This window comes from Ammospiza nelsoni, chromosome 5 (assembly GCF_027579445.1).
Source record: "Ammospiza nelsoni isolate bAmmNel1 chromosome 5, bAmmNel1.pri, whole genome shotgun sequence".
Taxonomy (NCBI): Eukaryota; Metazoa; Chordata; class Aves; order Passeriformes; family Passerellidae; genus Ammospiza; species Ammospiza nelsoni.
Genome location: NC_080637.1, coordinates 6235424 through 6256474, shown reverse-complemented (window position 1 = coordinate 6256474; position 21051 = coordinate 6235424). Strand labels below are relative to the sequence as shown.

The 21051-nt window shown below is 41.2% G+C and overlaps 1 protein-coding gene across 2 annotated transcripts in view; it reads left to right on the top strand.

The window, feature by feature from the left end:
• Positions 1 to 21051, top strand: part of USP6NL (USP6 N-terminal like) — a 113987-nt gene that overhangs the window by 33522 nt on the left and 59414 nt on the right. For both annotated transcript variants that reach the window (XM_059471976.1, XM_059471974.1), the window contains one exon: positions 19143 to 19216. In XM_059471976.1, the coding sequence (XP_059327959.1) occupies positions 19143 to 19216 (74 nt within the window). The remainder of the gene's footprint in view (positions 1 to 19142; positions 19217 to 21051) is intronic.

Sequence of the window (21051 nt, the reverse complement as noted above, 5' to 3'; positions counted from 1 at the left end):
GAAGGCCATGGTGAGGCAGCTCATGTGCCCCTGCAGCCCATGGAGGTCCATGGAGGGAGCAGAGATCCACCTGCAGCCCCTGGAGAGCCCTTGCTGAAGCAGGATCCTGGCAGAAACCATGGCCCTGGAAGAGGAGCCTACACCAGGAACAGGTTTTCTGGCAGGAACAGCAGCTTGTGGGAAAGGCCCCTGCTGGAACAGCTTGTGAAGGATTGCATCCCTTTGGAGGGACCCCGTGCTGGAGCATGGGAAGAGTGTCAGGATTAAGGAGCAGCAAAACCCAAGTGTTATGGGCTGACCTGTACTGTTTTTAATTGCCAGTAAATTAGTTTTCCCAAGCCAAATAGGTTTTTCTCGTGAGTGTAACTGGTGAGTGGCCTCCCTGTTTATCTTGATCCATGAGCTTTTTCTTTTGTTTTCTCCCAGTTAAGTAGGAGGGGTGAGAGCAGGTCAGTGGGCACCTGGCAGCCAGCCAAGGGTTAACCCTCTACAGCAATGCTGAGGATGTGCACAAACTTAAACTTTGCAGCTCTGTTCCTGTGAGTTCTCCCCAGTCCACGTTCGCTGGAGCTGTCAGCGATGGCAGCAGGAGCAAATTCAGCAGCTGGGCTTTTCTGTCATTGCACTCACATGATCCTGTTTACCAGCTCTGCCCAGAGCAGTGACTTCCAGCAGAGCAGGAGACAAAGAGCAGTGATATGGTCAACAAGCACTGTAAATCCAGGACTGGATATCTGAATTACATCCTCCTGTCTTTTCCTTTCTGCTCTCTTAATGTACTCCTAGGTAAAATCTGTCTGTGTTAAAAAAAAAAAAATAAAATTAGTTAATAATCTTTGTGATATTTCCAGCTGTTGATGTGTTGTAATTGGTTTTGAACCAGTATTAACTGGTATGCCGGTTTTGGAGCAATTTTGGCTGGTAAGCGTTAGAAATTCAGAAGTCATTGCTACCATTAGGAAATGTCCACAAATTATCCCTTGCATCCTAGCTGTGATATAATTTCATGATATGAGGAGCTTGGAGAAGAGATAATCAAATTAAGGCTAATGAGAATGCACTTGAATGTGAGATAGTTGCAGGTGGACAAGGGGACACAAAATTTATTTGACATATCTGAATCATTCCTGCTGCTGTTGAATTGCTATTTAATAGTTTGGTCTGAGCTTTGTTTATTTGACTGAGCTGCCTTGGCAATTTCTGATTCCTTTTTCATTTAAAACAACTTTTCTGTGGTATTTTTTATTTTATTCCTCTCAAACCTATTTTTACCTGCCTTTTATCTATCATCAGTTGAGTTAATAGATTTCTGATTAGTGGAAAAACTTTTGTTTCCAATTAAAAACTAAAAAAAAAAAAAAAAAAAAACAACTTAGAGCTTCTTATTTGGGAATAATTTATTTTAATCCAAAGACATTAAAAATGGCTCTAACATAAAAACTATTGCAGCTCTTTTATAATTTTAAATTATTTTTTCCTCCACACTTAAAAAAAAACCTGCAGATGAGCTTGTTTCCCAAGCGTTCTTTTTCATTCTGAGCCAAATATGAAAAGTCCTTCAATTAAAATTTGGCTAAATCCTGCAGTCCCATGTGAAAAGCTGTAAATATTTGGTATTCTATTTATATGAGCTAAGAAGCTTGAACTTTAAATGCTGCTGGCTGAATGATGTATCAGGGAAGTGTCTGATACTGGACCAGTGATGACATCCCAGTTCCACTGAGGAATAGTTACCTCTGAGGTGTAAGAATAAGAAATTTGCCTTGCTTGCCCTGAAGTGGCCACCAAGCAGATGCATGTGATGGTCACATCATTCCAGTGGCTTAGAAACATGGCAGTTCCCTATGTCATATCCTTATATCCTTAAAACTTGGAATTACCTAAAAGGAGGCTATAAAGTTTTTTAAAATAAGCTAATTTATACCTTATTTGTGTAATTTTTGTGCTGCTAAGTCTCAGTTGTGTGTTTTGCTGTTATTTACTGTTCATACACCCTTCACACTTAGGGTATAGCCTATTCTCCATTTTTTCCTATTTTTTCTTCATCCTATTAAACGTGCAGTTGTTTTGCATCCATATTTTGCCTCTATGAGTTTTCCTTTAGGCTTTTGATTTTTTTACATTTTTTTCTGTCATTTCAGCATTGCTTGTGTAAGCAGAGAGCTCCCAAATAGTGCTGATGTAATACACAGGTGTGAAGGAGGAAAACAGGTGCAAGGTGGTGGGAAGATTGGTACTCAGATTTGATGCAATGTTGTAATCCCATACCCCTTACTGATGGTGATTTCTGCACACTTTAACTTGACAGCTAATTCTATTCTAGCAGTTTGGTACATCATCCTCTTAAAATGTCATTGCTTAGCTAAAACATCACACTTCCTCCCCCCTGCTTTCTGTATCCTCTTATTGTGTGCATTTGTTCTGTCATTAGGTGTGAGCTGTGAATTCTCACCCCTGCTTCTCAAGTCTAGGAGGTGTTACACCAGCAGGAGCAGTGGCACAGGGCACTGCCTTGCTGTGCCAGGGTGAAGGCTGCAGTGTCTGAGCTGAGCAGTGCTTGGGCTGCACTTCCATCAGCCCTGGAGCTCTGGGTGCTGCAGCCTTCACCTGCATCCACAGCATCAGAATACATCTGTGCCTCTCAAACAGGGGGAGAGGCTCTCATTGCACCCCCACCAAAGGATTTTTATTTAGTAAAGGCTGATTAGCTGAGTTTCAAATCCATATATTTGTTTTGTGCATTTGCTTAAAATCCTGTCTGTTTATCTGAGAAAAAGTGCCTGAGTCTTTGTGGAGCTGGTGATTCAGTGAAACACCACCTGGGCTCAGCAGCACCTGAAGGATGATGGCTGTTTGTGATACTGTTTTAATTGAGAGAGAACTTCCCCAGGGTGTGCAGCTGACTCATTTTTCAGAGAAACCTGTCATCAGTGTGTCTGAGGTGGCCTGACTGTTACCCTGGGATTAAGCAGCCTCTTGTACCTCAGTACAAAGTGCTCTCTGATGCTTTTGTTTTTCTACATTTACAGCACATGATATCACAACAATGTGAACCACTGGTTCCTGTTGTCAGTGCTTAGGCTTTGTGTGCTCTTCCAAAACAGTGGGTGGTGGCAAACAGAGTATGTGTGAGTAATTTTATAGTGTTTAATCGTTCCACCCCTGGATTTTTCTCTGCCAAGGAATAAAGTGAGCTAGAGAAGGAGAAAGTGTAGAAATTCTGTTCACTATTTAGGCAGAGTAAGGTTCATACTGGTGACTAATGCACCCTGAAAGCTGTTGTCTTTAGTGTGGATTATAGTATAACAAATTGAAGTTGAAAATTATATTTCTTCTTTTTCCCCAGCCTTGAGAGATTGAGTTGTTTGTAAGTTCTTTCAAGAGCTTGCTGTCACAACAAGAAGTTTGTTGTTAAATTGAACGGTCTCAGAAAGCTCTAAAACAGGAGAAATATTTAGTTGTTTTCATTCACTGTCAGACTTGTGTGATAGATGACAACTGTACATCTGCTGAAGAGGGAGGAGTTGATGAAAGGCTGGATTTTCATCCAGTTTGAAGCCCTTGGAGTGCGAGTTCCTAATCCTTCCAAAATGTTGTAACTGAAGGAACATTCATTAAGTTCATCCTCTTTGTTTTCCATCCTTTGCTAGACCTTTCAGGAATATGTGTACAGAGATGGTTTTAGTTTGCTGCATTACAGTTCCTTCCTTCAACAACAGGCTTTGGCTTTGGCTGTAACATCAGAAATGCAAAGCTGTCATTTTAACATGTATTGAAGAAATGTTTTCAGCGGTAAGAGGGAACCACAATTCATAGCCAAAATACGTTTTTCCCTTGCAAGTAATTTTGGGTTTAACTTCACTGATGAAAATTTCGCTGATGAATTTGCAGAATTTCCATGTGAGGTCAGTAGATTTCAAAATTAGTGTTGCCCCTCCCTCATGGGAAGGTTTCCTGCCTGACTACTCTGTCTACCTTTCCAAGTCAAAAAAAGAATTTAAAGGCCATATAGGCTCACATAGAGCTTTGACCTCTAAGTTTCTCTCTGCAGCTCAGGTTTTAGAGCTCAAAGCTGTTGTCCTGTGGGGGTTGTTTGGTTCATGCCTGGGTAACCAGTCAGCCCTGTTGCTCCTGGTCCATCTGAGCTGCACAAATGAGAACTTGAACCCTCCCCAAAGTGCTGAATATCTTCACTGCATGTCTAGAGGCACAGCAGACAGTGGGTGGGTGTGTGTTTAAATCCCAGCTGGTGCTGTTCCTCCTTCTCTCTGGTGCAGACAGCAGCTCATGTCTGCCCTAGGGGAAGTTCTGCAGTGGCTCTGCTTTTCCCAGGGACAGGATCCTGTTTGCCAGGTGCAGCTCCACAGGCTCAGCCAAGCTGGGACTCTTCCTGTGGGTTTGATTCTGTGGATGATGTGAAATTCACAGAGGCTGAGAGGGATCTGTTGGGAATGAAATAGGTTATATGGGCTGGGCTGGAATCCATGAAAGGCTTTATTTGTTTATTGTCCTAGAGCTAATGCTGATAAACTGGAACAGGGATTTCCAAAGTACTGCATCAGTGTTTGTATTAGATGATGCAGACTTTCTCAGTTCAGTGAGTTTCAAACTGCCTTCTTAAAATTTCAGGTACTTTTCTGCTCCGATATGAGAATCTGTGACAAATAGATTTTTTTGGGGTTATGGGTGGTTTTCTTTGGTTTGGCTTTTTTCTTTAACACAGTGTAGTGGTTTTAAAGCAGATCATCATTAGCAGGTTCAGTGCATTATTGACTTCAGCATAAACAAATGGATTTTTTTTCTTGATGGATGTGTATAAGGCTTAAATTAGAATTAACATCATGTTTGTTTTGCAGTAGGAACTTGTTAAGGTGTTCACAGCATGTGTTTGCAGTTCATTTTGCATCAGTACTGAAATAAAAACATTGATTTTGGGAGAAGTACCATTGAAAGCTTCATGGTGGGTTTGTATTACTGAAGTACCTCAGTCCTTATCTTGTTCTAAGCCAATAAAAACTAAGTGTTACTGATATGCCTGCCTGTTAATGCACTGATTATTAAAGTTATTGTTTCTGTGCAACAGCAATATAAATTAACAATTATCATCTTACATCAACACTAGATATTTGTAAAATATTTTGAGAATATCCAAAGAATGAGCCAAATGCTGCCTCTTGCTGTGATGTCTTACTTGAAGGTGATTTATAACCTCTTTGGAGAATTCTGTTCTGACTCTGTATTGTCCTTTAAAATCAAAGATTCAAACAAATGCCTTTTCATTTTCATTTTGTGGTCTTTTTCTACTACAGCTTTATGCCTGCCTCTCATTGGTGCTGACATTTCAGTGTTGTCTGTAATTAACTGGAGTCAAAGGTTGGGGAAAAAGACCAAGACATTTTTTGGCACACTCTCCTAAGTTTTAGAGATACATTACATCTAAAATCCAATTTGGTGCTTCCTCTGGCAAAAAAACCCCAAAAATAAAGGTGATGGATCTAGGCAGAAGGTTTTTCTTACTCTGGTACAGTGTTCTGTAAATACACTGCCAAAAAGTTTGTGATCTTTTTTCTTCCCCCTTTCTCCCTACTTTTGGGTTGTTTTATCCAAACTCTGAAGTTGTTCTGTATTGACAAAGGTTTTTACTGATGCAAACTAGGTGATGCAAACAAATTCATACTGGTATTGCTGATTAGCAGCATGAATGCAACCTGACTGTGATTTGGTGGGTATGGCACTGGGATTATTGCAGCTGCTCTGCTGGGGGCTGGGACCAGGCACACAGCACAGCCTGGGAGACCTAATTCCTGTTTTGCATGGGAAATGCCAGGGCTGTTTACTTTGTTTTGTTTACCAGTCCTCAGTCAGTGAAACTGAAAACAACAGAACCTTCTTGTCTACCACTAACTTCCTTTTCTCATGGCAAAGATGAAGAAACTTCCCCCATTTCTGCTGCCATTTGACAAACTTGTTAACCTTTCATCTGGTTGTCTCTTACTCTTCCAGCCTTTCCTATAACCACTTTATGAACATAAAAAACATGGATCCACTGCTGCCTGACACTTAAAATGATTTCAGATGTTCAGAGGGGATTTCAGCACTTCTTTCCCTCTCTTAAATGTCATTTTAATTTTTAAGTTAATGACAGATATTGCCAGTTATTCAGCTCCATGCTATGTAGACATGACTGATACAAGAGGGCAGGTATCTAAATTTGCCTTGATGTCTTCCTGTGGACTTACTCAAGCTGGTCACAGAGCTACCAAGAGAAGGTTTAGTGTCACATGAGCTTCTTGGTGCCGTTCAGACTTTTCAGAGGATTCCCTCAGAGGATCCTATTTGTACTTAAGGTATTATTACTGCAGTTAAAATGTTTATCTGCTCTAAAATGAATAGCTGAGAGACAGAGTAATTGAAGAAAGCTGTTCAGCTACGGTGACCTGAGCTCTAGTGTGTAACTCAGTATTTTTATTTTTTTGTGAAATGCTTTAAGTATATTAGGATTATATTTAAAGTTGAACAGAAGGGCCTTGCAGCTCCTCTCACTGTTTCTGTGCTTTTTGGTGGTTCCTTCAGTGTATCCCAGTGGTAGATGGAGGGATGCCCAAGATCCACACTCTGTGGTGTGGATCACAGCAGTCTGTCTAGCAGCCTGTACTAACTGGTGGAACTTGTGTAACATGCTCTTGCTGGATGTCTTGCTTTGAAAAGGCAGGTGTTTGTTAAGGAAGGCAGGAGCCTCCCTTGAAATGGAAAATGACAGAATTAGAATATGACCTGGTACCCTGTGGGTCAGGGTGGTGGCAGCAGTCCCATCCCATGGTGGCTCAGCCCTCCTGCAGTGCCAGCTGTGGTTCTGTTGGAGCAGGGATCCTGTACAAGGATGGAGTTTTCCTCTGAAGGTCCAGTGCTGGTGTAGATGGGCCTGGTCTTCTTCTGGGAATGCAGTGGAGAAGAAAGCTTCTCCTCTGGGAATGCAGTGGGAAAAGGCTGCTTCTCTGTCAGATTATATCCAGGTAGGAATGCTTGGCTCCTCCCCCTGGGCAGAGCATCTCCCAGTGGGATGATGGAATTTTATCAGCCATGCAGGGACACTCACTGCCCCATTAACAGAAGATATTTCCCTGAGGGAATATTGGTTGTGGAAGAGATAAAGAAAACTGCCCAATGAACAGGAGATAATTGCCCCCCCCTCAACAGATTGCAAATAGAGTACACACATCCTGCAAACCAGGACACTGGAATAAAGCAGAAATGTTTTTTCATCCTGACAAAACTTTCACAATATTTAAGATTTTATTTTCTTGTTGTATATTGGGCTGAAACTGATTTTAAACTTGAAAATAAATGCTGAGGTTTCCCCATGCAGAGGCTGTGTCCACACAGGCAGAGCAGCAGCTCAGCCCATGGGAGGCTCAAGTTCAGCTGTGAGCAGAGGCTGCAGGGAGGTTCTCTCACACTTTGGGCGAGGACTCGTCCCTGTGTGCTTCACGTGGTCTCTTCCAGGAGAAGGCAGAAAAGTCAAAGGCTGGTAGGACATGTGCAGCTGGGGAGTAAAACGTGGTGATTTCAGGAGCTGCTCATGTGCTGCCTGTTTGTGAACACTTCCTTTTCCAGAGTTTCATGTGGGGCCAGCAAGGTTTGGGCAGTGCCGGAGCTGAGCAGCAGCTCGGTGCCAGCCCTGGGGCTGTGGGTGCTGGGCAGCTCTGGGGAGCTGCTGCATCCCCGTGGGGCTGTCCAGGTTCTGCTCCTGCCACCCCCAGTCAGAGCTGCTGTTTTTCTGAGCTGGCTTGGAGCTCTTTAGTCTTGCTAAGTGGCAGAATAGCATGTATTACAAAAACAAACCCTCCTTTTCTTCCTGTTGTAATCAGTTAAATCGGCTGTGTAATTAAATGATGAGCTGGACTGTGGCTGTGTCAGTGTGTTCACAGCTCATCTGTGTACAACAATTCTCTTTATTTGAGCCAGTATAAAATGATACCAATATCAATGAAATTTTGTAACTAGAAACCTCTAGCTTCTCTAGCTTCCTCAAAAATTAAGAACCTCCCTCTTTTAAAAAACTTCATCCAGAGTCTGTATGAGTGTTGTCTTGGTGATGTTTTAAACTGGGAATACACTTCACATCATTAACGCTGAATTTTAAAATATAATTATTGTTTGCTTCATTAATTTTGACTAATGCAGAGAGAAAAATGATTAATCAGGAGACTTAACATAATTAGTGCAGTGTGGCAACTGACTACTTAAATATAAGTCTGTTAACGTGGGAAGCACAGCTCTTGTTTTGAAATGTTCTACTTTGTGTCAGAATTGAAAATATTAGAACCATTTTACTCTTTAAATTGATGTGGCAAATCTTAGTGCTGTGAAAACATTCATATTCTACCACTAATTATGATGTACAAAACAGGAAATCTGAAATTATGTTGGAAATAATGTCAGCATTTTGGAGAATTTTTTAATGTTATTTTGATTTATGTTGCTGGGAAAAAAATATTTTATATGTCATCCTGATATATGGCATTGGGAAAGCAAAGAAGAAATTTATTGCAGAGAGCTGCTACATTCAGTCTTGCTGAAGGATGGTTTTGCTTGTGTGTTTAGTAGCCTGTCTTGGTTAAAAGAAGTATGAGCAGTGTCAGTGTACAGAAGGGATATTTTAGTTCTTAGAAGCCTCTGGGAACTGCAGGTATAATGTACTTTAAAAGTGCAAGGAATTAAAAAAAAAAAAAGGGCATTTTCAATTAAATTTGCTTATTTAATCATAACCAGTACCTGAAAAGCCACTGGTGTAAAAGTATGCCTTAACTTATATTAGGTTGAGGGTAAAATTCCTGAAATATTTCTGCTTTTCATCTGTCAATATTGTTTCTGAGGTCAAGTGTCTGATCTTCCCATAAATGCAGCAGATGATTTGCAGCATATTTTATTAAGACATAATTGTAAAGGCTAGGGCTAGTGCTGGGAAAGGTCATGGATTTCAGGAGGAGTGTGGGAGTAATACTCATGAGCGGTAGATGAAACAGATTTTATGTTACTGTGGGATCAGTTCTAGCCACAGCAGGAGTTCTAAGAAATGTAATCTTTTAGTGGAAGAGCATAAAATGATTTGCAGTAGTAGAAAAGCTGCTGTGTTTTTCCATGAAGGCTGTGTCTCTGTGTCCCATGGCTGCTGGGGTGGCACATGTGTCACACCCAGGGCTCGCTGTGTCCCCTGGAGCTGCGGGAGGGCTGAGCTCTGCAGGGTTTGCACCTCCTGACACACAAACAAACGTGTGGGTGAGCGACCACTGCTGTGTGGCCACAGTGCTGCTCTGTCATGGCACTGAGGGAACAGAAAAATCCTGATCAAAGGGCCAGATACCAACTACACCCTTGGGAAGAGAAGAACAAAGGGTGACTTAAGCTCAGACACAAGACATTAGCTAGTTGTGGCACAAGTCAGACCAGTCTTTGCATACTGGCAAGCCCCAAATTATACCCAGCCTGAGTTTTTACATTGAAGTCTGTTAAGAGCTGACATAAATGTTTCAGGTTGTGTTGACAGAGGTTTGGGCAGGAGGGTGGGTAGTGCATTGCTTTTGTCCTCTTTTTTCTTTCAAGAAAGGAGCATTGTTCAAAATTGGGCTTACTCTTTTCAGTACAGCTTGTTGAAAATTGGCAATTATGGTTTCTTCTGGCTTTGCAACTGATTATGTTAACCTTCAGCAAATTAATTATCTTCTGGCTCATGACTGCACACAACACTTTGTGAAGTGGAATTACAGTAGAGCCCTGCCAGATCTTGTCACTCCACTTTGTAACCCTTGTGGGAACTTTCATAAGGCTCAGTGAGGTGATGACATGAGAACTCCAACTGCAGCTCCCAGCTGGTTAGGTGTAGGTAATGCTGATGGAGTGATGTAGTTTTAAGGTTTAATTATTTACACGAAACTCACAGAAAAACAAATTGCAAATTAGGACTAATTAAATGGCCTAGTTGTATTTTATTAGCGTATATACTTTTTTCTATTTTCTTCTGAGTTTTGTGTTTTCATTGCTCCATTAACTAGAAATGTTAATAGGCTATGTTATTAAAAATAAAAAGATAGGCATATTGCAATAACTGATTAATATTGGTAGAGTTTCTGTAAGCCCTTTAGTCCATTGTTGCTTAAAAGCAAGATAAAGTATTTGATTTAAATTCTATGCGATACATAGACTCCTAAATTCTCATTTCATGTTTTGACACTCTGTGGAGTATTGCTAAGCAAGGCTGCCTTGATTTCCCTGCTCTTGCTTTGAGTCCTTTGGAGATCACTTTAAAATTGATTTGAGAGGGTTTTTAGTAGCAGTTAATTCTACTAATTTCCAAAGTGACCATTTTCCATTGGTGGACGTGCAGTGTCTCATAGGGGATGTTGCAAAACTGCAAGAGCTCTACCATAGTGAAACTTGATTTTTCATTAAGATGAGAGTTCTGTCACATTTCTTCAGGGAAGTTAAATCTTTGCTTTCATATTTTTCACTCATTACTCCTCATGCTGTAAAACTAGATTAGTGTCTGCTCTGAATGCTGGTTATTAAGAGGGGGAGGGGACATGTGTTTTGCTGTTGCAATGGGCTTTTTTTAGTGCAGAGCATAATGCAATATATTGATTTTCCAAAGAGTTCTACTCTATCTTTCAGCTTTTCTTTTCTTTGGAATAGAAAGAAATTTCAGTTAAGCCAAAATCTTACATTTTCTGTGTGTAAGTCTATTGAAAAACACCCACAAAATCAGACATGCTAAACTTGAGAGACTTAAGGGAAGTATCAGTATAGATCTCTAGTACAGTTATAGTGTGTATATATATATATATGTGTGTGTGTGTGTGAGAGAGAGAGAGAGTAATATGGCTTATTGCTGTCTGTGATGCAGCAGTGATGTTAAAAAGCAAATTGTTTTCAAGTGGTGAGGGGGTGAGAGAGTTAATCTGGGACAAATGCTTGTGTTCATTGTGTGTGAGTTCTTGCCATCCTCACCACAAATATGCTCACACATAAGGAAACAGAAAGTAGCTGGTTTCAGTTCAGTAGCTCTGTTATGAGCAAAGGGAAGATGATTATTTCTGTGTAGCAGGATTGCTGTTGTGCGTGTCAGCAGTAAGAAAATGCTGCTTTTGAGGGAAATGTGCCTGGTAGTGGACATGGCACTGGCTTAGTCTAAACTCATAGTGATTCCAGAGACTAAACTATTGACACCTGGGCTTGGGTGGGATCCATGAGCAATAATCATGGTAAAGACAAAGGAGCTGCTGCTCATTTCCAGGCTCAGTGCTCTGCCACATGATATGGGGAGGAAGGTTACAACAATTGAAGGAACTGTTCTTTTTGCAGTCTCTGGGGAAAAAAGAATAGTCCAACACACTGGATCAGATCTCCTGTTCCTGGCATTTTAACACTTCTCTGAGTGCAAGAAAACCACAAAAGGGTTGAGGCTGGAGGAGACCTCTAGAAGTCGTCTGAGCTCAAGCAGGGCTGTGCAGAGCTGCTTGCCCAGGACACCCCATGGACATCTCCAAGGATGGAGAGAGATTCCACAGCCTCCCTGGGTAACCTGTGCCAGTGCCACTGATCATCTTTCAGCTGGCTTCACAAAGTGTCTGGTAGTGTGTGTGCCCTGACTTGCTGAGGTTAGGATATGGAATTGGCTGGTTCCTGACTGCAGGCATCCCATAGCAGCAGAATGGCAGGGTGAGAGAGCATGTGTGGGGGCTAAAGTCTATGCAGGAGAATGGCTTTTTCTGTGTCCTGGGATATTTGGTACAGAAATCTGTTTTTCGGGTTCTACTCCTGAATTTTTGTACTTTTAGCAACAAAAATGTTGTTGTCAGCCTCTGACGTCCTGGGTGTTTCAAGTTCCCCAAGATATCTTGAAGAGTAAAGGAATTTTGATCAGAAAATATGTAAAATCTCCATCCTTTACGTAGGGAATGCCAGTTACAGAAATCTAAACTGTATTTTTTAGAGTTACCTAATTTTGTGGTTTCTTAGCTAATAAGCCAGGAAAAGGGTACTTCAAGCCCCATTTCAAGTAAGTCCTTTCAGTAAAACCCTTTTCCTGCAGCACTTGGAAAACACCAGCAAGAATTCTTGCCCAAGAGCAGAACAGTGATGTGTTACAGGAGCCCTGGCCTCTGAGGCTGTTTGTTCAAATCCTTTTGTTTATTATGAGCTGGAATGCAGGGCTGTGGGCTGGGCTGGAGAACACCAGCGTGGTGCCTTCGTGACACTCGGCATTAACAAATGGCATCTTTGTTCCAGCCCCTGCAGCTCCTGCAGCTCTAGAGGGGCTGTGTCTGGAAAAAGGAGCACGTGTCAAGTGCCTCAGTTGTGTGCAGCAAATGCAGCAAGTGGAGGAGGAGAACTTTTCCCCAGTCATTTCTGATAAACTCATTTAGAATATGGTGTAGAAGCAAACAGATTTACTTCATGAAGACTAAAGCAGAACTCTACAAGGACTGGGAAGAAAATGACAGTCTAAAGACTGGTAAAGTGTTGTGTAAAATTTTATGTACTGGTCTTTAATTGTTTACACTGTGCTGTTATTATCTCTCATTTTAAATTATTGATAACTGATTTTAAACTAATAATATGTAAGGAACATAATTATGTTTAATGGTGGAAGAAATGTATCTCAGTTAACTTCTGGAAATAACATTTCAGAGAAAGTGTTGCTATGCAAAAGGGATTGTTTTTAACTAACAGTTAACTAACTGGTCTAACTAACCAGTTCATTTTATGTTAAAAGCTCTTCTCTGTTTTAGAAATTCTCTTTTCATGAGGAGAAAGTATAATGATGCTCAATCCCTTTTGTTCAGAGCAGCTTGAGTATTGATGTGCAGGTATTTACCAAGATTCTTCCTTTTGAACATGGTGTACCCACAGCAAAATACTATTAAGTGTACGTCATGGCTTTTATTTCGTTGTTTATGGGAATGAACTGGAAGGAAAATAAACAGCCTGAGTATTTAAGGGACTCTCTGCTATGACCAGAGAGTTTGTTTATTGCTCTGATATGTGCTTTGAATGTGTAGATGCATAGCAGCTGGTGGTGGTGCCTGCACACAGGAATTTGTGCCAGTGCAGCTCTTTGAGCAGTGGGATGTGTAATGTGCAAACAAGCAAGAATTTTAGTAAAGTAATGAGAAACAAAGTAACATTTTCAATTCTTTTGGGGTTTTCAGAGTGCTCTGCAGTTGGTGAGACAATGATGGTGGGTTAAAGGAGAAAAAAGGAAGGATTTCCTTGTTTGAATTTGGGGCACTTCAGAATTTGGGATAAGGTTGCACAGGATGCCCTTGGTGTACTGAGCCCCATGGAAAGAGAGTGCTGAGGGTGCTGGTCCACAGCGGGTGACCCTGAGCCAGTGTGTGCCCAGGGGGCCAGGAGGGTCAGTGGCATCCTGGCCTGTGCCAGCAATGGTGTGGCCACAGGACCAGGGCTGGCATTGTCCCCTGTACTCAGCGCTGGTGTGGCCACACCTCGAATCCTGGGATCAGTTTTGGCCCCTTGTGACAAGGAGGACATTGAGGTGCTGCAGTGTGTCCAGAGAAGGGAATGGAGCTGTGATAGGGTTGGAGCACAGGTCCTGTGCACAGTGACTGAGGGGAGCTGGGGGTGTTTGTCCTGGAGAAAAGAGGCTCAAGGGGGAAACCTACTGCCCCTACAACTCCCTGCCAGGAGGGTGTAGCCAGGTGGGAATTGGAAAGCCAGGTGGGAATTGGAAAGCAAGGCAACCCTGACAAGGGGGAGAAAGATGAGGAGGACTCCATAATATCAGAAGGCTAATTAATTACTTTATTATACTATTTAATTCTATATTATATTACACTATATTACTTTACCTCTAAACTGAATTTGCCAAGCTCTGAACTGCCCTCCTCTCGTGACTGTCAGCCGTCAGTCCCGACACACACACACAGCCCTGATGGGCCAAGGAAACAAAACCCCATCACTCTGGGTAAACAATCTCCATATTGCATTCTACTTTGGCACAAACACACAGCAAATGAGATAAGAGTTGTTTTGATCATTCTTTTCTCTGCTTCTCTTAGGTTAGAGAATGTGAATCCCACAGGTGGGGACTGGGCTCTTCTTGCAGTAACAAATGACAGAATGAGATGAAATGAGTTCAAGATGCATTAAAGTAGTTTAGATTGGATATTAGGAACAATTTTGTTCCCAAAAGGGTTCTCAAGCTCTGGAAAAAGGCTGCCTAGGGGAAGTGGTGGAGGCAACATCCCTTAAGGTATTTGAAAGCACTTGGTGCTTGGAGGCACATAACCTCTGGTGCTTGCATGGCACCTCCAGGCACCACTGCCATGGTGGGCTTGGCAGTGATGAGTTAATGGTTGGACTCAATGATCTTAAAAGTCTTTTCCAACCTAAACAAATCTGTAATTCTTCTTAAATTTATGGCACATCTGTAAGAGGCAGTTTATTATACTGCTGCTGATGAATGAGCACTGCAATGTACCTTGTACCTACTGCTCCTTCAGTGTAAGGAGCTCACTGAGGCTCTCAGTGGTACTCATTTCATACTGCCTTCATGAGGGAGCTGCTCCATGGTTGTTATCTTTGGCAGGTGAGGTACAGAGGTACTGCCAAGTCATTTTTTAGGCTATTTCAGAGGGAACCGCTCCAGTGAGTTAGAGTTACCCCAAAGACCATTCCTATAAATTATATGCCTACCTTTGTAGGGACTAGAGATGTGAGGATTGCACGTGGAGATCACTTTAAAAAAGGCTGTGCCTTACTGGTTTGCACTTCTGAACAGGATTAGAAGCCATGCAGGATTAGACAAACAATTCAAAATACAGGTACTTAGTAAACCTTGTAGACCAGGAACTTCTCTTTTTGTAGGAAAGAACAGTGTTTTACTGTCTTCTGGCCATTCCTCCCTCACAGCAGCTGAGTTCTGCCAGGCTGTGGTGAAAGCCAGGTGTAGCTATGGGCTCTGTGTTAGCAACCCCAACCAGGAGCTGCTGCCAGGCTGTCACAGGCTGTTCATCTCCTTCTTGACTGCTGGAAACATAAGGGATAGTCCTGCCAGTAACCCCTCCTTTATTCTGGAAAAATGAGTTACTGCAGGGACTGCAAGAGGGATCCTCAGTGTTTAGCTCAGTGATTTAAATGAATACAAAATTACATGGTTGTAAATTTTTCCCCCTACCTCCCCCTTAAAATACATGTTTAGGTGGATTATAGGGGTCCTTGGGTTAAGATTCTCTGGTGTCTGTAAGTGACTCCATCCACAGCTACTCTTCATCCATGTGGAACAGAAGAGAGATATGTCATGAAAGCAAGAGTGAAGCAGGATTTTTTTAAGTTTCATCAGATCATGAAACCATATCTCTGTTTCTTGCAAAAATCTCTATCCTTGAGAAGTTTCAGTAAAATACAGCATTTAAGTTTTACACCTATTTGTAGGCTACAACCTTATTTTTTCTTTACTAGTGTTTATTTTTACTTGGATTTGTTGTTTTGCTGTTAAATGTCACTTAAGGCAGTGTCTTCCAGGTAGTTTAGCATTCATTAATAAAGCATAATGTTATATATTTTTAATTTGCGTTATGGCTGTTGCTCCTGAGGAGATTCAGGACACTTGGGAATTTTCACAGTGAGAACAGCCATTGGAATAATCTCTCCAGGGCAGTGGTAGATTCCCTAAGACTGGACACCTCTAAGATTCAGCTGAACTGAGTGTTGGACATTCTTGTCTAGACTGTGCTTTGGCCAAGAGAGCTTGGACCAGATGGGCCTTGAGGTCCCTTGTACCTGTCATTCTATGATTGGTGCTGGGCAGGATTTTATGCTGCTTGCACCTTGTAAGCCTGTCTGATTTTGGGGGGATTTGAAAGTGCTGTTTAACATGCCACTGTTGACAGAATTTATCATCAGGTCATTGCTAATATATTTCCCATTTTTTAGTTCAAATCAGTTCTCTGTACTAATTAATTGACTATATATTAATGTTGACCTCATTTGTGACTGCATTGTTTTCTGTATAATCTGTAATGCTAACTTTTAATTAGTAAATTTAATCATACTTGTATCATATCTTTAACTGCTTTCACTGAGATAACACTGAACAAAACTGATAAGACTTTAGAATACCAGTTATTTGTCTTCAATTTCATAGAGATGCATTTTTGTGCCAAAGAATTTTTCTTGTTCCCATATTTAGCTTTTACTTTATCAGGAATCAATTTAAAATTTCTAAGTTGGAGGTATTTAAATATTTCCTCTTATAAGAAAAATCATGTTTAATGCTTATCTCCCAAAATAAAAGCTCTTGCCCCCATCTCAAGCTGTTTTCTGAGTTTTCATTATGGATGGATTAATGAAACACTGAACTATCTCAGTGCAGCTGGAAGGTTAAGATGATTGTGGCAGAAAGCAAAGAGGATTACTTTAAAGGCAATGAATATGATAATTTACACACTAAATGTAATTGAATTGTCATGAGACACAGAACATGCCAAACTTTGATTCACACATTGCTTATGCAGAGGAAGGCATGGTAAGCCATGGCCACGTTTTCAGCATAAATCAGGAACTTGCTTTCTGGTGCAAATACAGTTTGGCATTCTTTTAAGCAAAGGTTTCAACTTTTTTCAGCTTACACTGTTATTCTGTGTTTTTGAAGATCTATGCATGTCCTTTTGAGCACATTTTACAATAAAAATAGAAACAATTTTTAGTTCTGTTTAAAAAATGTGTCAGCTGCGTAGTACGTGAATGTACTGACTCCTGTGTGTTACAATATTGTCTGCTTATATTCAGCCATGCTCTTTCACTCTTTCTCAAATTAAATAATTAATTAATCTCTTCTACTTGGAAATTAAACATAGGACCTTTAATCTCTTTCTTGAAGCTCAGCAGCAGGTGAGCTTTAAAGTTTAAACAAGGGAGCTTTTCCCCACAGCTGTCCATTGGAGAAATGGAGATTTGGGTCAATTAGTACTTGAAGTTGCTGAAGGAATGTCAGGTTTCTAAGGAAGTTAAAAATTTAGTTTTTAAAAACTCGTAATTAGTCTTCTGCAAAGATTTGCTGTGAGCACAGATCTGTTTTTACAGAAGGCAACACAATTTAATTTTGGCTACAATTCTTTTATCTTCTCACTTTGAAAGCAAAACCAGGCTTCCCCCACTGCTTTTTGTCAGCGTTGATTTGGTAGCTTTAGTGGACATCATCAGTTCAGCAGACACCCTGTGTCCACTAGTAAAGATTAGGAACCAGATTGCTGTAATTGTGCTGGGGGAGCGCTGGGATGCCCTGGCAGTGCTGTGGGGCTGTGTCTGTGCAGACCCTGGGTGTGCAGGGCTTGGAGGGGCTCTGGGAGCCGTGTCCTGCTCAGAGCTCACATGTGCAGCCAGGCTGTAAAGCTGTGTCACAGAAAAGCAAACCTGAGACCCAACTGCTTGTGTCTTGAGTCCCCTTTCAGCTTGGGAATAAAGGATCCAGCACCAAAGCACAGGAGGAGCAGTGAAGTCTGAGCAATATGAAATGGTTCTACTCACCCCTTATCTTACAGGGAGGAAATTATTTGTCAGTGTTGTAGCTTAGAGATGTAAAGCTTCCAAATATAGCAGATTCAATTATTTTTTTTTTCTCCCTGAAATAACTCTGTAAATACATGTGTGCTGCTTCTGCTGCACTGGAGAAAATGACAGAGCTCTATGTATTCTTAATAAACAGGAGTAATGTGATTGGCCAATGATGGTGACAAAAAAAAATGATGGGGCCAGGTGAGGGTAACCAAGTGTGATTTCTGGGGATCATAAATGAAAGCTTTGAAGAAGCAGCCAGACCTTCCCTTAGGGGAGCTTGGACAGGCAGTGCTGTTGTCCAAAGGCTGGTGCTTGTGTCTGTGTGGGACATGCTGAGGTTCTCTGAGTGTTCCCCTGGAGAAAGGGGAGTGAAAACAAGCAGAGGCCACGTTAAATCTCTAACAGATGGCTTAAAAGGCCTCCTTGGCACAACTTCATGTTGAGAAATATGTAGGTAACCTTTACTAAAGGAACACAGGTTTGAACAAATAATTGTGTTAATGTCATATGATAGAAAACTGTAATATCTGATATGTTTTTCTATTTCATGGCCCAGATGGTTGGTATGTACAATTCCTGAAGTTCATTATGTTGCCATGAACTAGACAGGGAAAAAACCCCACATGCTTGGAGTTATTTTTGTAACAGTGTTAGATTGAAATATATTTTAAACCTTTTTCAAACCTTGCTTTATCTGAAGTTCATTGCTTTTTAATAATCAAAAGAATTCAATGCTTAAATATTTCACAAACTTAATTAAAGTGGATTTACCTCATGGGTTTGATATATTTGGGATATTGAAGTATGTTCTATTGTTGGATATTCAGAATAACAACTTTTCCTTTCTTTGCTCTCTGTTCCTGTCCATTTCCTAGAGATGGTTTCTGCTCAGGGAACAGTACTGAGCAAAGCTTGAGCTCCACTCATGTAGTAAATGCTGCATCTGCAGTGTCCTCATGTCCAGTGCTTACTCACACACTGTTTTTTTTTGGTTTTGCCTGTCAACCTTCCTGTTGTCATATCCTTACACTTATTCCAGCTCTGGGTTGCCCAAGTTGCAGTTCTGACATTGTAATGACATCCTTCCCTGATTTCTGAGAAATAAGTTGTAGGCTATTTCCAAGAAACCATGCAGTACTTCTTCAGTATTCCAAAATCTCTACAAATCCTGTAATTACTTCACAATTTTGTTTTAAGCCAGTAGTGAATGTTTCAGCTTTCTTTGCTATTAGAATGTTTGTGGAATTGCCAATTAGTGGCCTTTAGTACTTTCTTCAGCCTTTCAGTTAGTGGGTTGTGCAGAATTATTTCCTTACTGTATTTAATATCTACATTGGTGGGAAATCAGAAATATTCTAAACTTAGTTAAGATACTGTGCAGTAACTGTACTTTGCTTTGAGCAATATTCAGGACATGTACCAAGGTCATATTTTCCTTTGACACAACAGTTTTGGCATTCCTCTGTTGAAGCAGTCTCCCTGAAGTTGATTTTCCAAGTATTTGGCTGCAGTTGTTTTTTCACAAGGGAGAAAATCTGAATAACCTGATTTTAATTCCTCTGCAGGTGCAGATGCTGAGCAGGATGCTGCTGTCAAACTTGCCCAGGAACGAGCAGAGATAGTTGCCAAGTATGACAGAGTAAGTGAACTTTTTAGTCATTTAAAAGACTTTTTAGATTGAATCTTCATAATATGTCTGTTTAAAAAGTGAATCATGATTCCAGCTAGCTGTTGTTTAAAATACTCTGTTGGGTACTAATCTGGTGTTTAATGATAAACTCTCTCTGCATGGGGGATATTCTGGATAGTGACTCAATCAACTCATTTTTCAGGTGCATAGCAAGTTACTTTGGGACCATTTCAGGGAGTGTATTGTATTAGAAATAGTGAAGGTGGGGTGTTTGAGGATGCTCAGATATCTCACAGATATGTGAGATCAGAAGGACTCTCATTTTACTTTTAATTTATTTAATCTTTTGTTAAGGTAGTACAAATACTGAAATCATAGCAGAAAAAGTAAAAGATGAGTGAGCTGGATTGTTTCTCATCTTGTGGGGATCTAAAGAAATCCCTGCTCATACCATGTTTGTTCTTGGACCCCTTATCAGGAAAAGCCTGGCACAGACTGTGCCTAGAATGCTTACACAGTGGTCAGGTATTTTTGTACCACTTATGGACTTTTTAAGTGTCACTGGAGTACAGAGCAGTAGCCTTGTTTGTGGAGTTCACGGAATGTTTCATGTCCCAGAATTACTGCACACTGTGCAAACCACCAGTAAATGAGAGGCTCACCCTGGACTGGGGATAAACCTGCTTGTGTGTGGCAGGCTGACACCAGCTGCTGCTCAAAGCTGCTCAGGCACTGCCACCTCAGCTGGGCAGGGGACAGAAAATGTAACAAAAGACTCATGAGTTGGGATAAAGGCAGGGAGAGATCCTTCACCAGTGACTGTCATGGGCAAAGCAGACCTGAGTTGAGGAAATCTGTTTAATTTATTACCAATCAAATCAGAGTAGGACAATAAGAAAATAAACACTGGATCAAAAACATTTTCTGGCCAACCCTCCCTTCTTCCTGGGGTTAGCTTTGCTCCTAGTTTTCTCTACCTCCTCCACCTGACCAGTGCAGGAGGATGGGGAATGGGGGCTGTGATCAGTTCATCCCCATCTGTGACTCTCTCTGTGGTGGTGTTCACAGAGGTCTCAGGTTGAGGGAAGAGATGAGGATCTGACTCCATGTTTCAGAAGGCTTGATTTATTATTTTGATATATATTACATAAAAACTATACTAAAAGAATAGAAGAAAGGATTCCATCAGAAGGCTAGCTAAGCTAAGAATAGAAAAAGAATGATAACAAAGGTTTGTGACTGACCGAGACAGTCCGGACACCTGATTGTGATTGGCCATTAATTAGAAACAACCACATGAGCCCAATCACAGATGCACCTGTTGCATTCCACAGCAGCAGATAATCATTGTTTACATTTTGTTCCTGAGGCCTCCCAGCTTCTCAGGAGGAAAAATCCTAAGGAAAGGATTTTTCATAAAAGATGTCTGTGACATCCTTCCTGCTTGAGGGTTTGACTCCTTAAACTCTTCCCTTTTTTCCAGTGGGGATATCCCTACCATAGGCTGAAGTTCTGTATGAACTCTTCAGGATGGGTCCTTCCCATGGGCTGCAGCTCTTCATGAGCTGCTCCAGCCTTGGTCCCTCCATCAGGGTCAGTCCTTCAGGCACAGGAGCTCCAGCATGGGTCTCCCATGGGGTCACAGGTTATTGCAGCGACTTGATGAGGGTTCCTCAGGGTGAGAGAGATGGACGAGAGTCTTGGTTCATGATCAGAAGGCTGGATTTATTGATATATGATATATGATACATTATTACTATACTAAAAGGAGTAGAGAGAGAAGTTGCAGAAGCTGCTAAGCTAAGAATAGCATAGGAAAGAAAGAATAACAAAGTTCTGTGTCC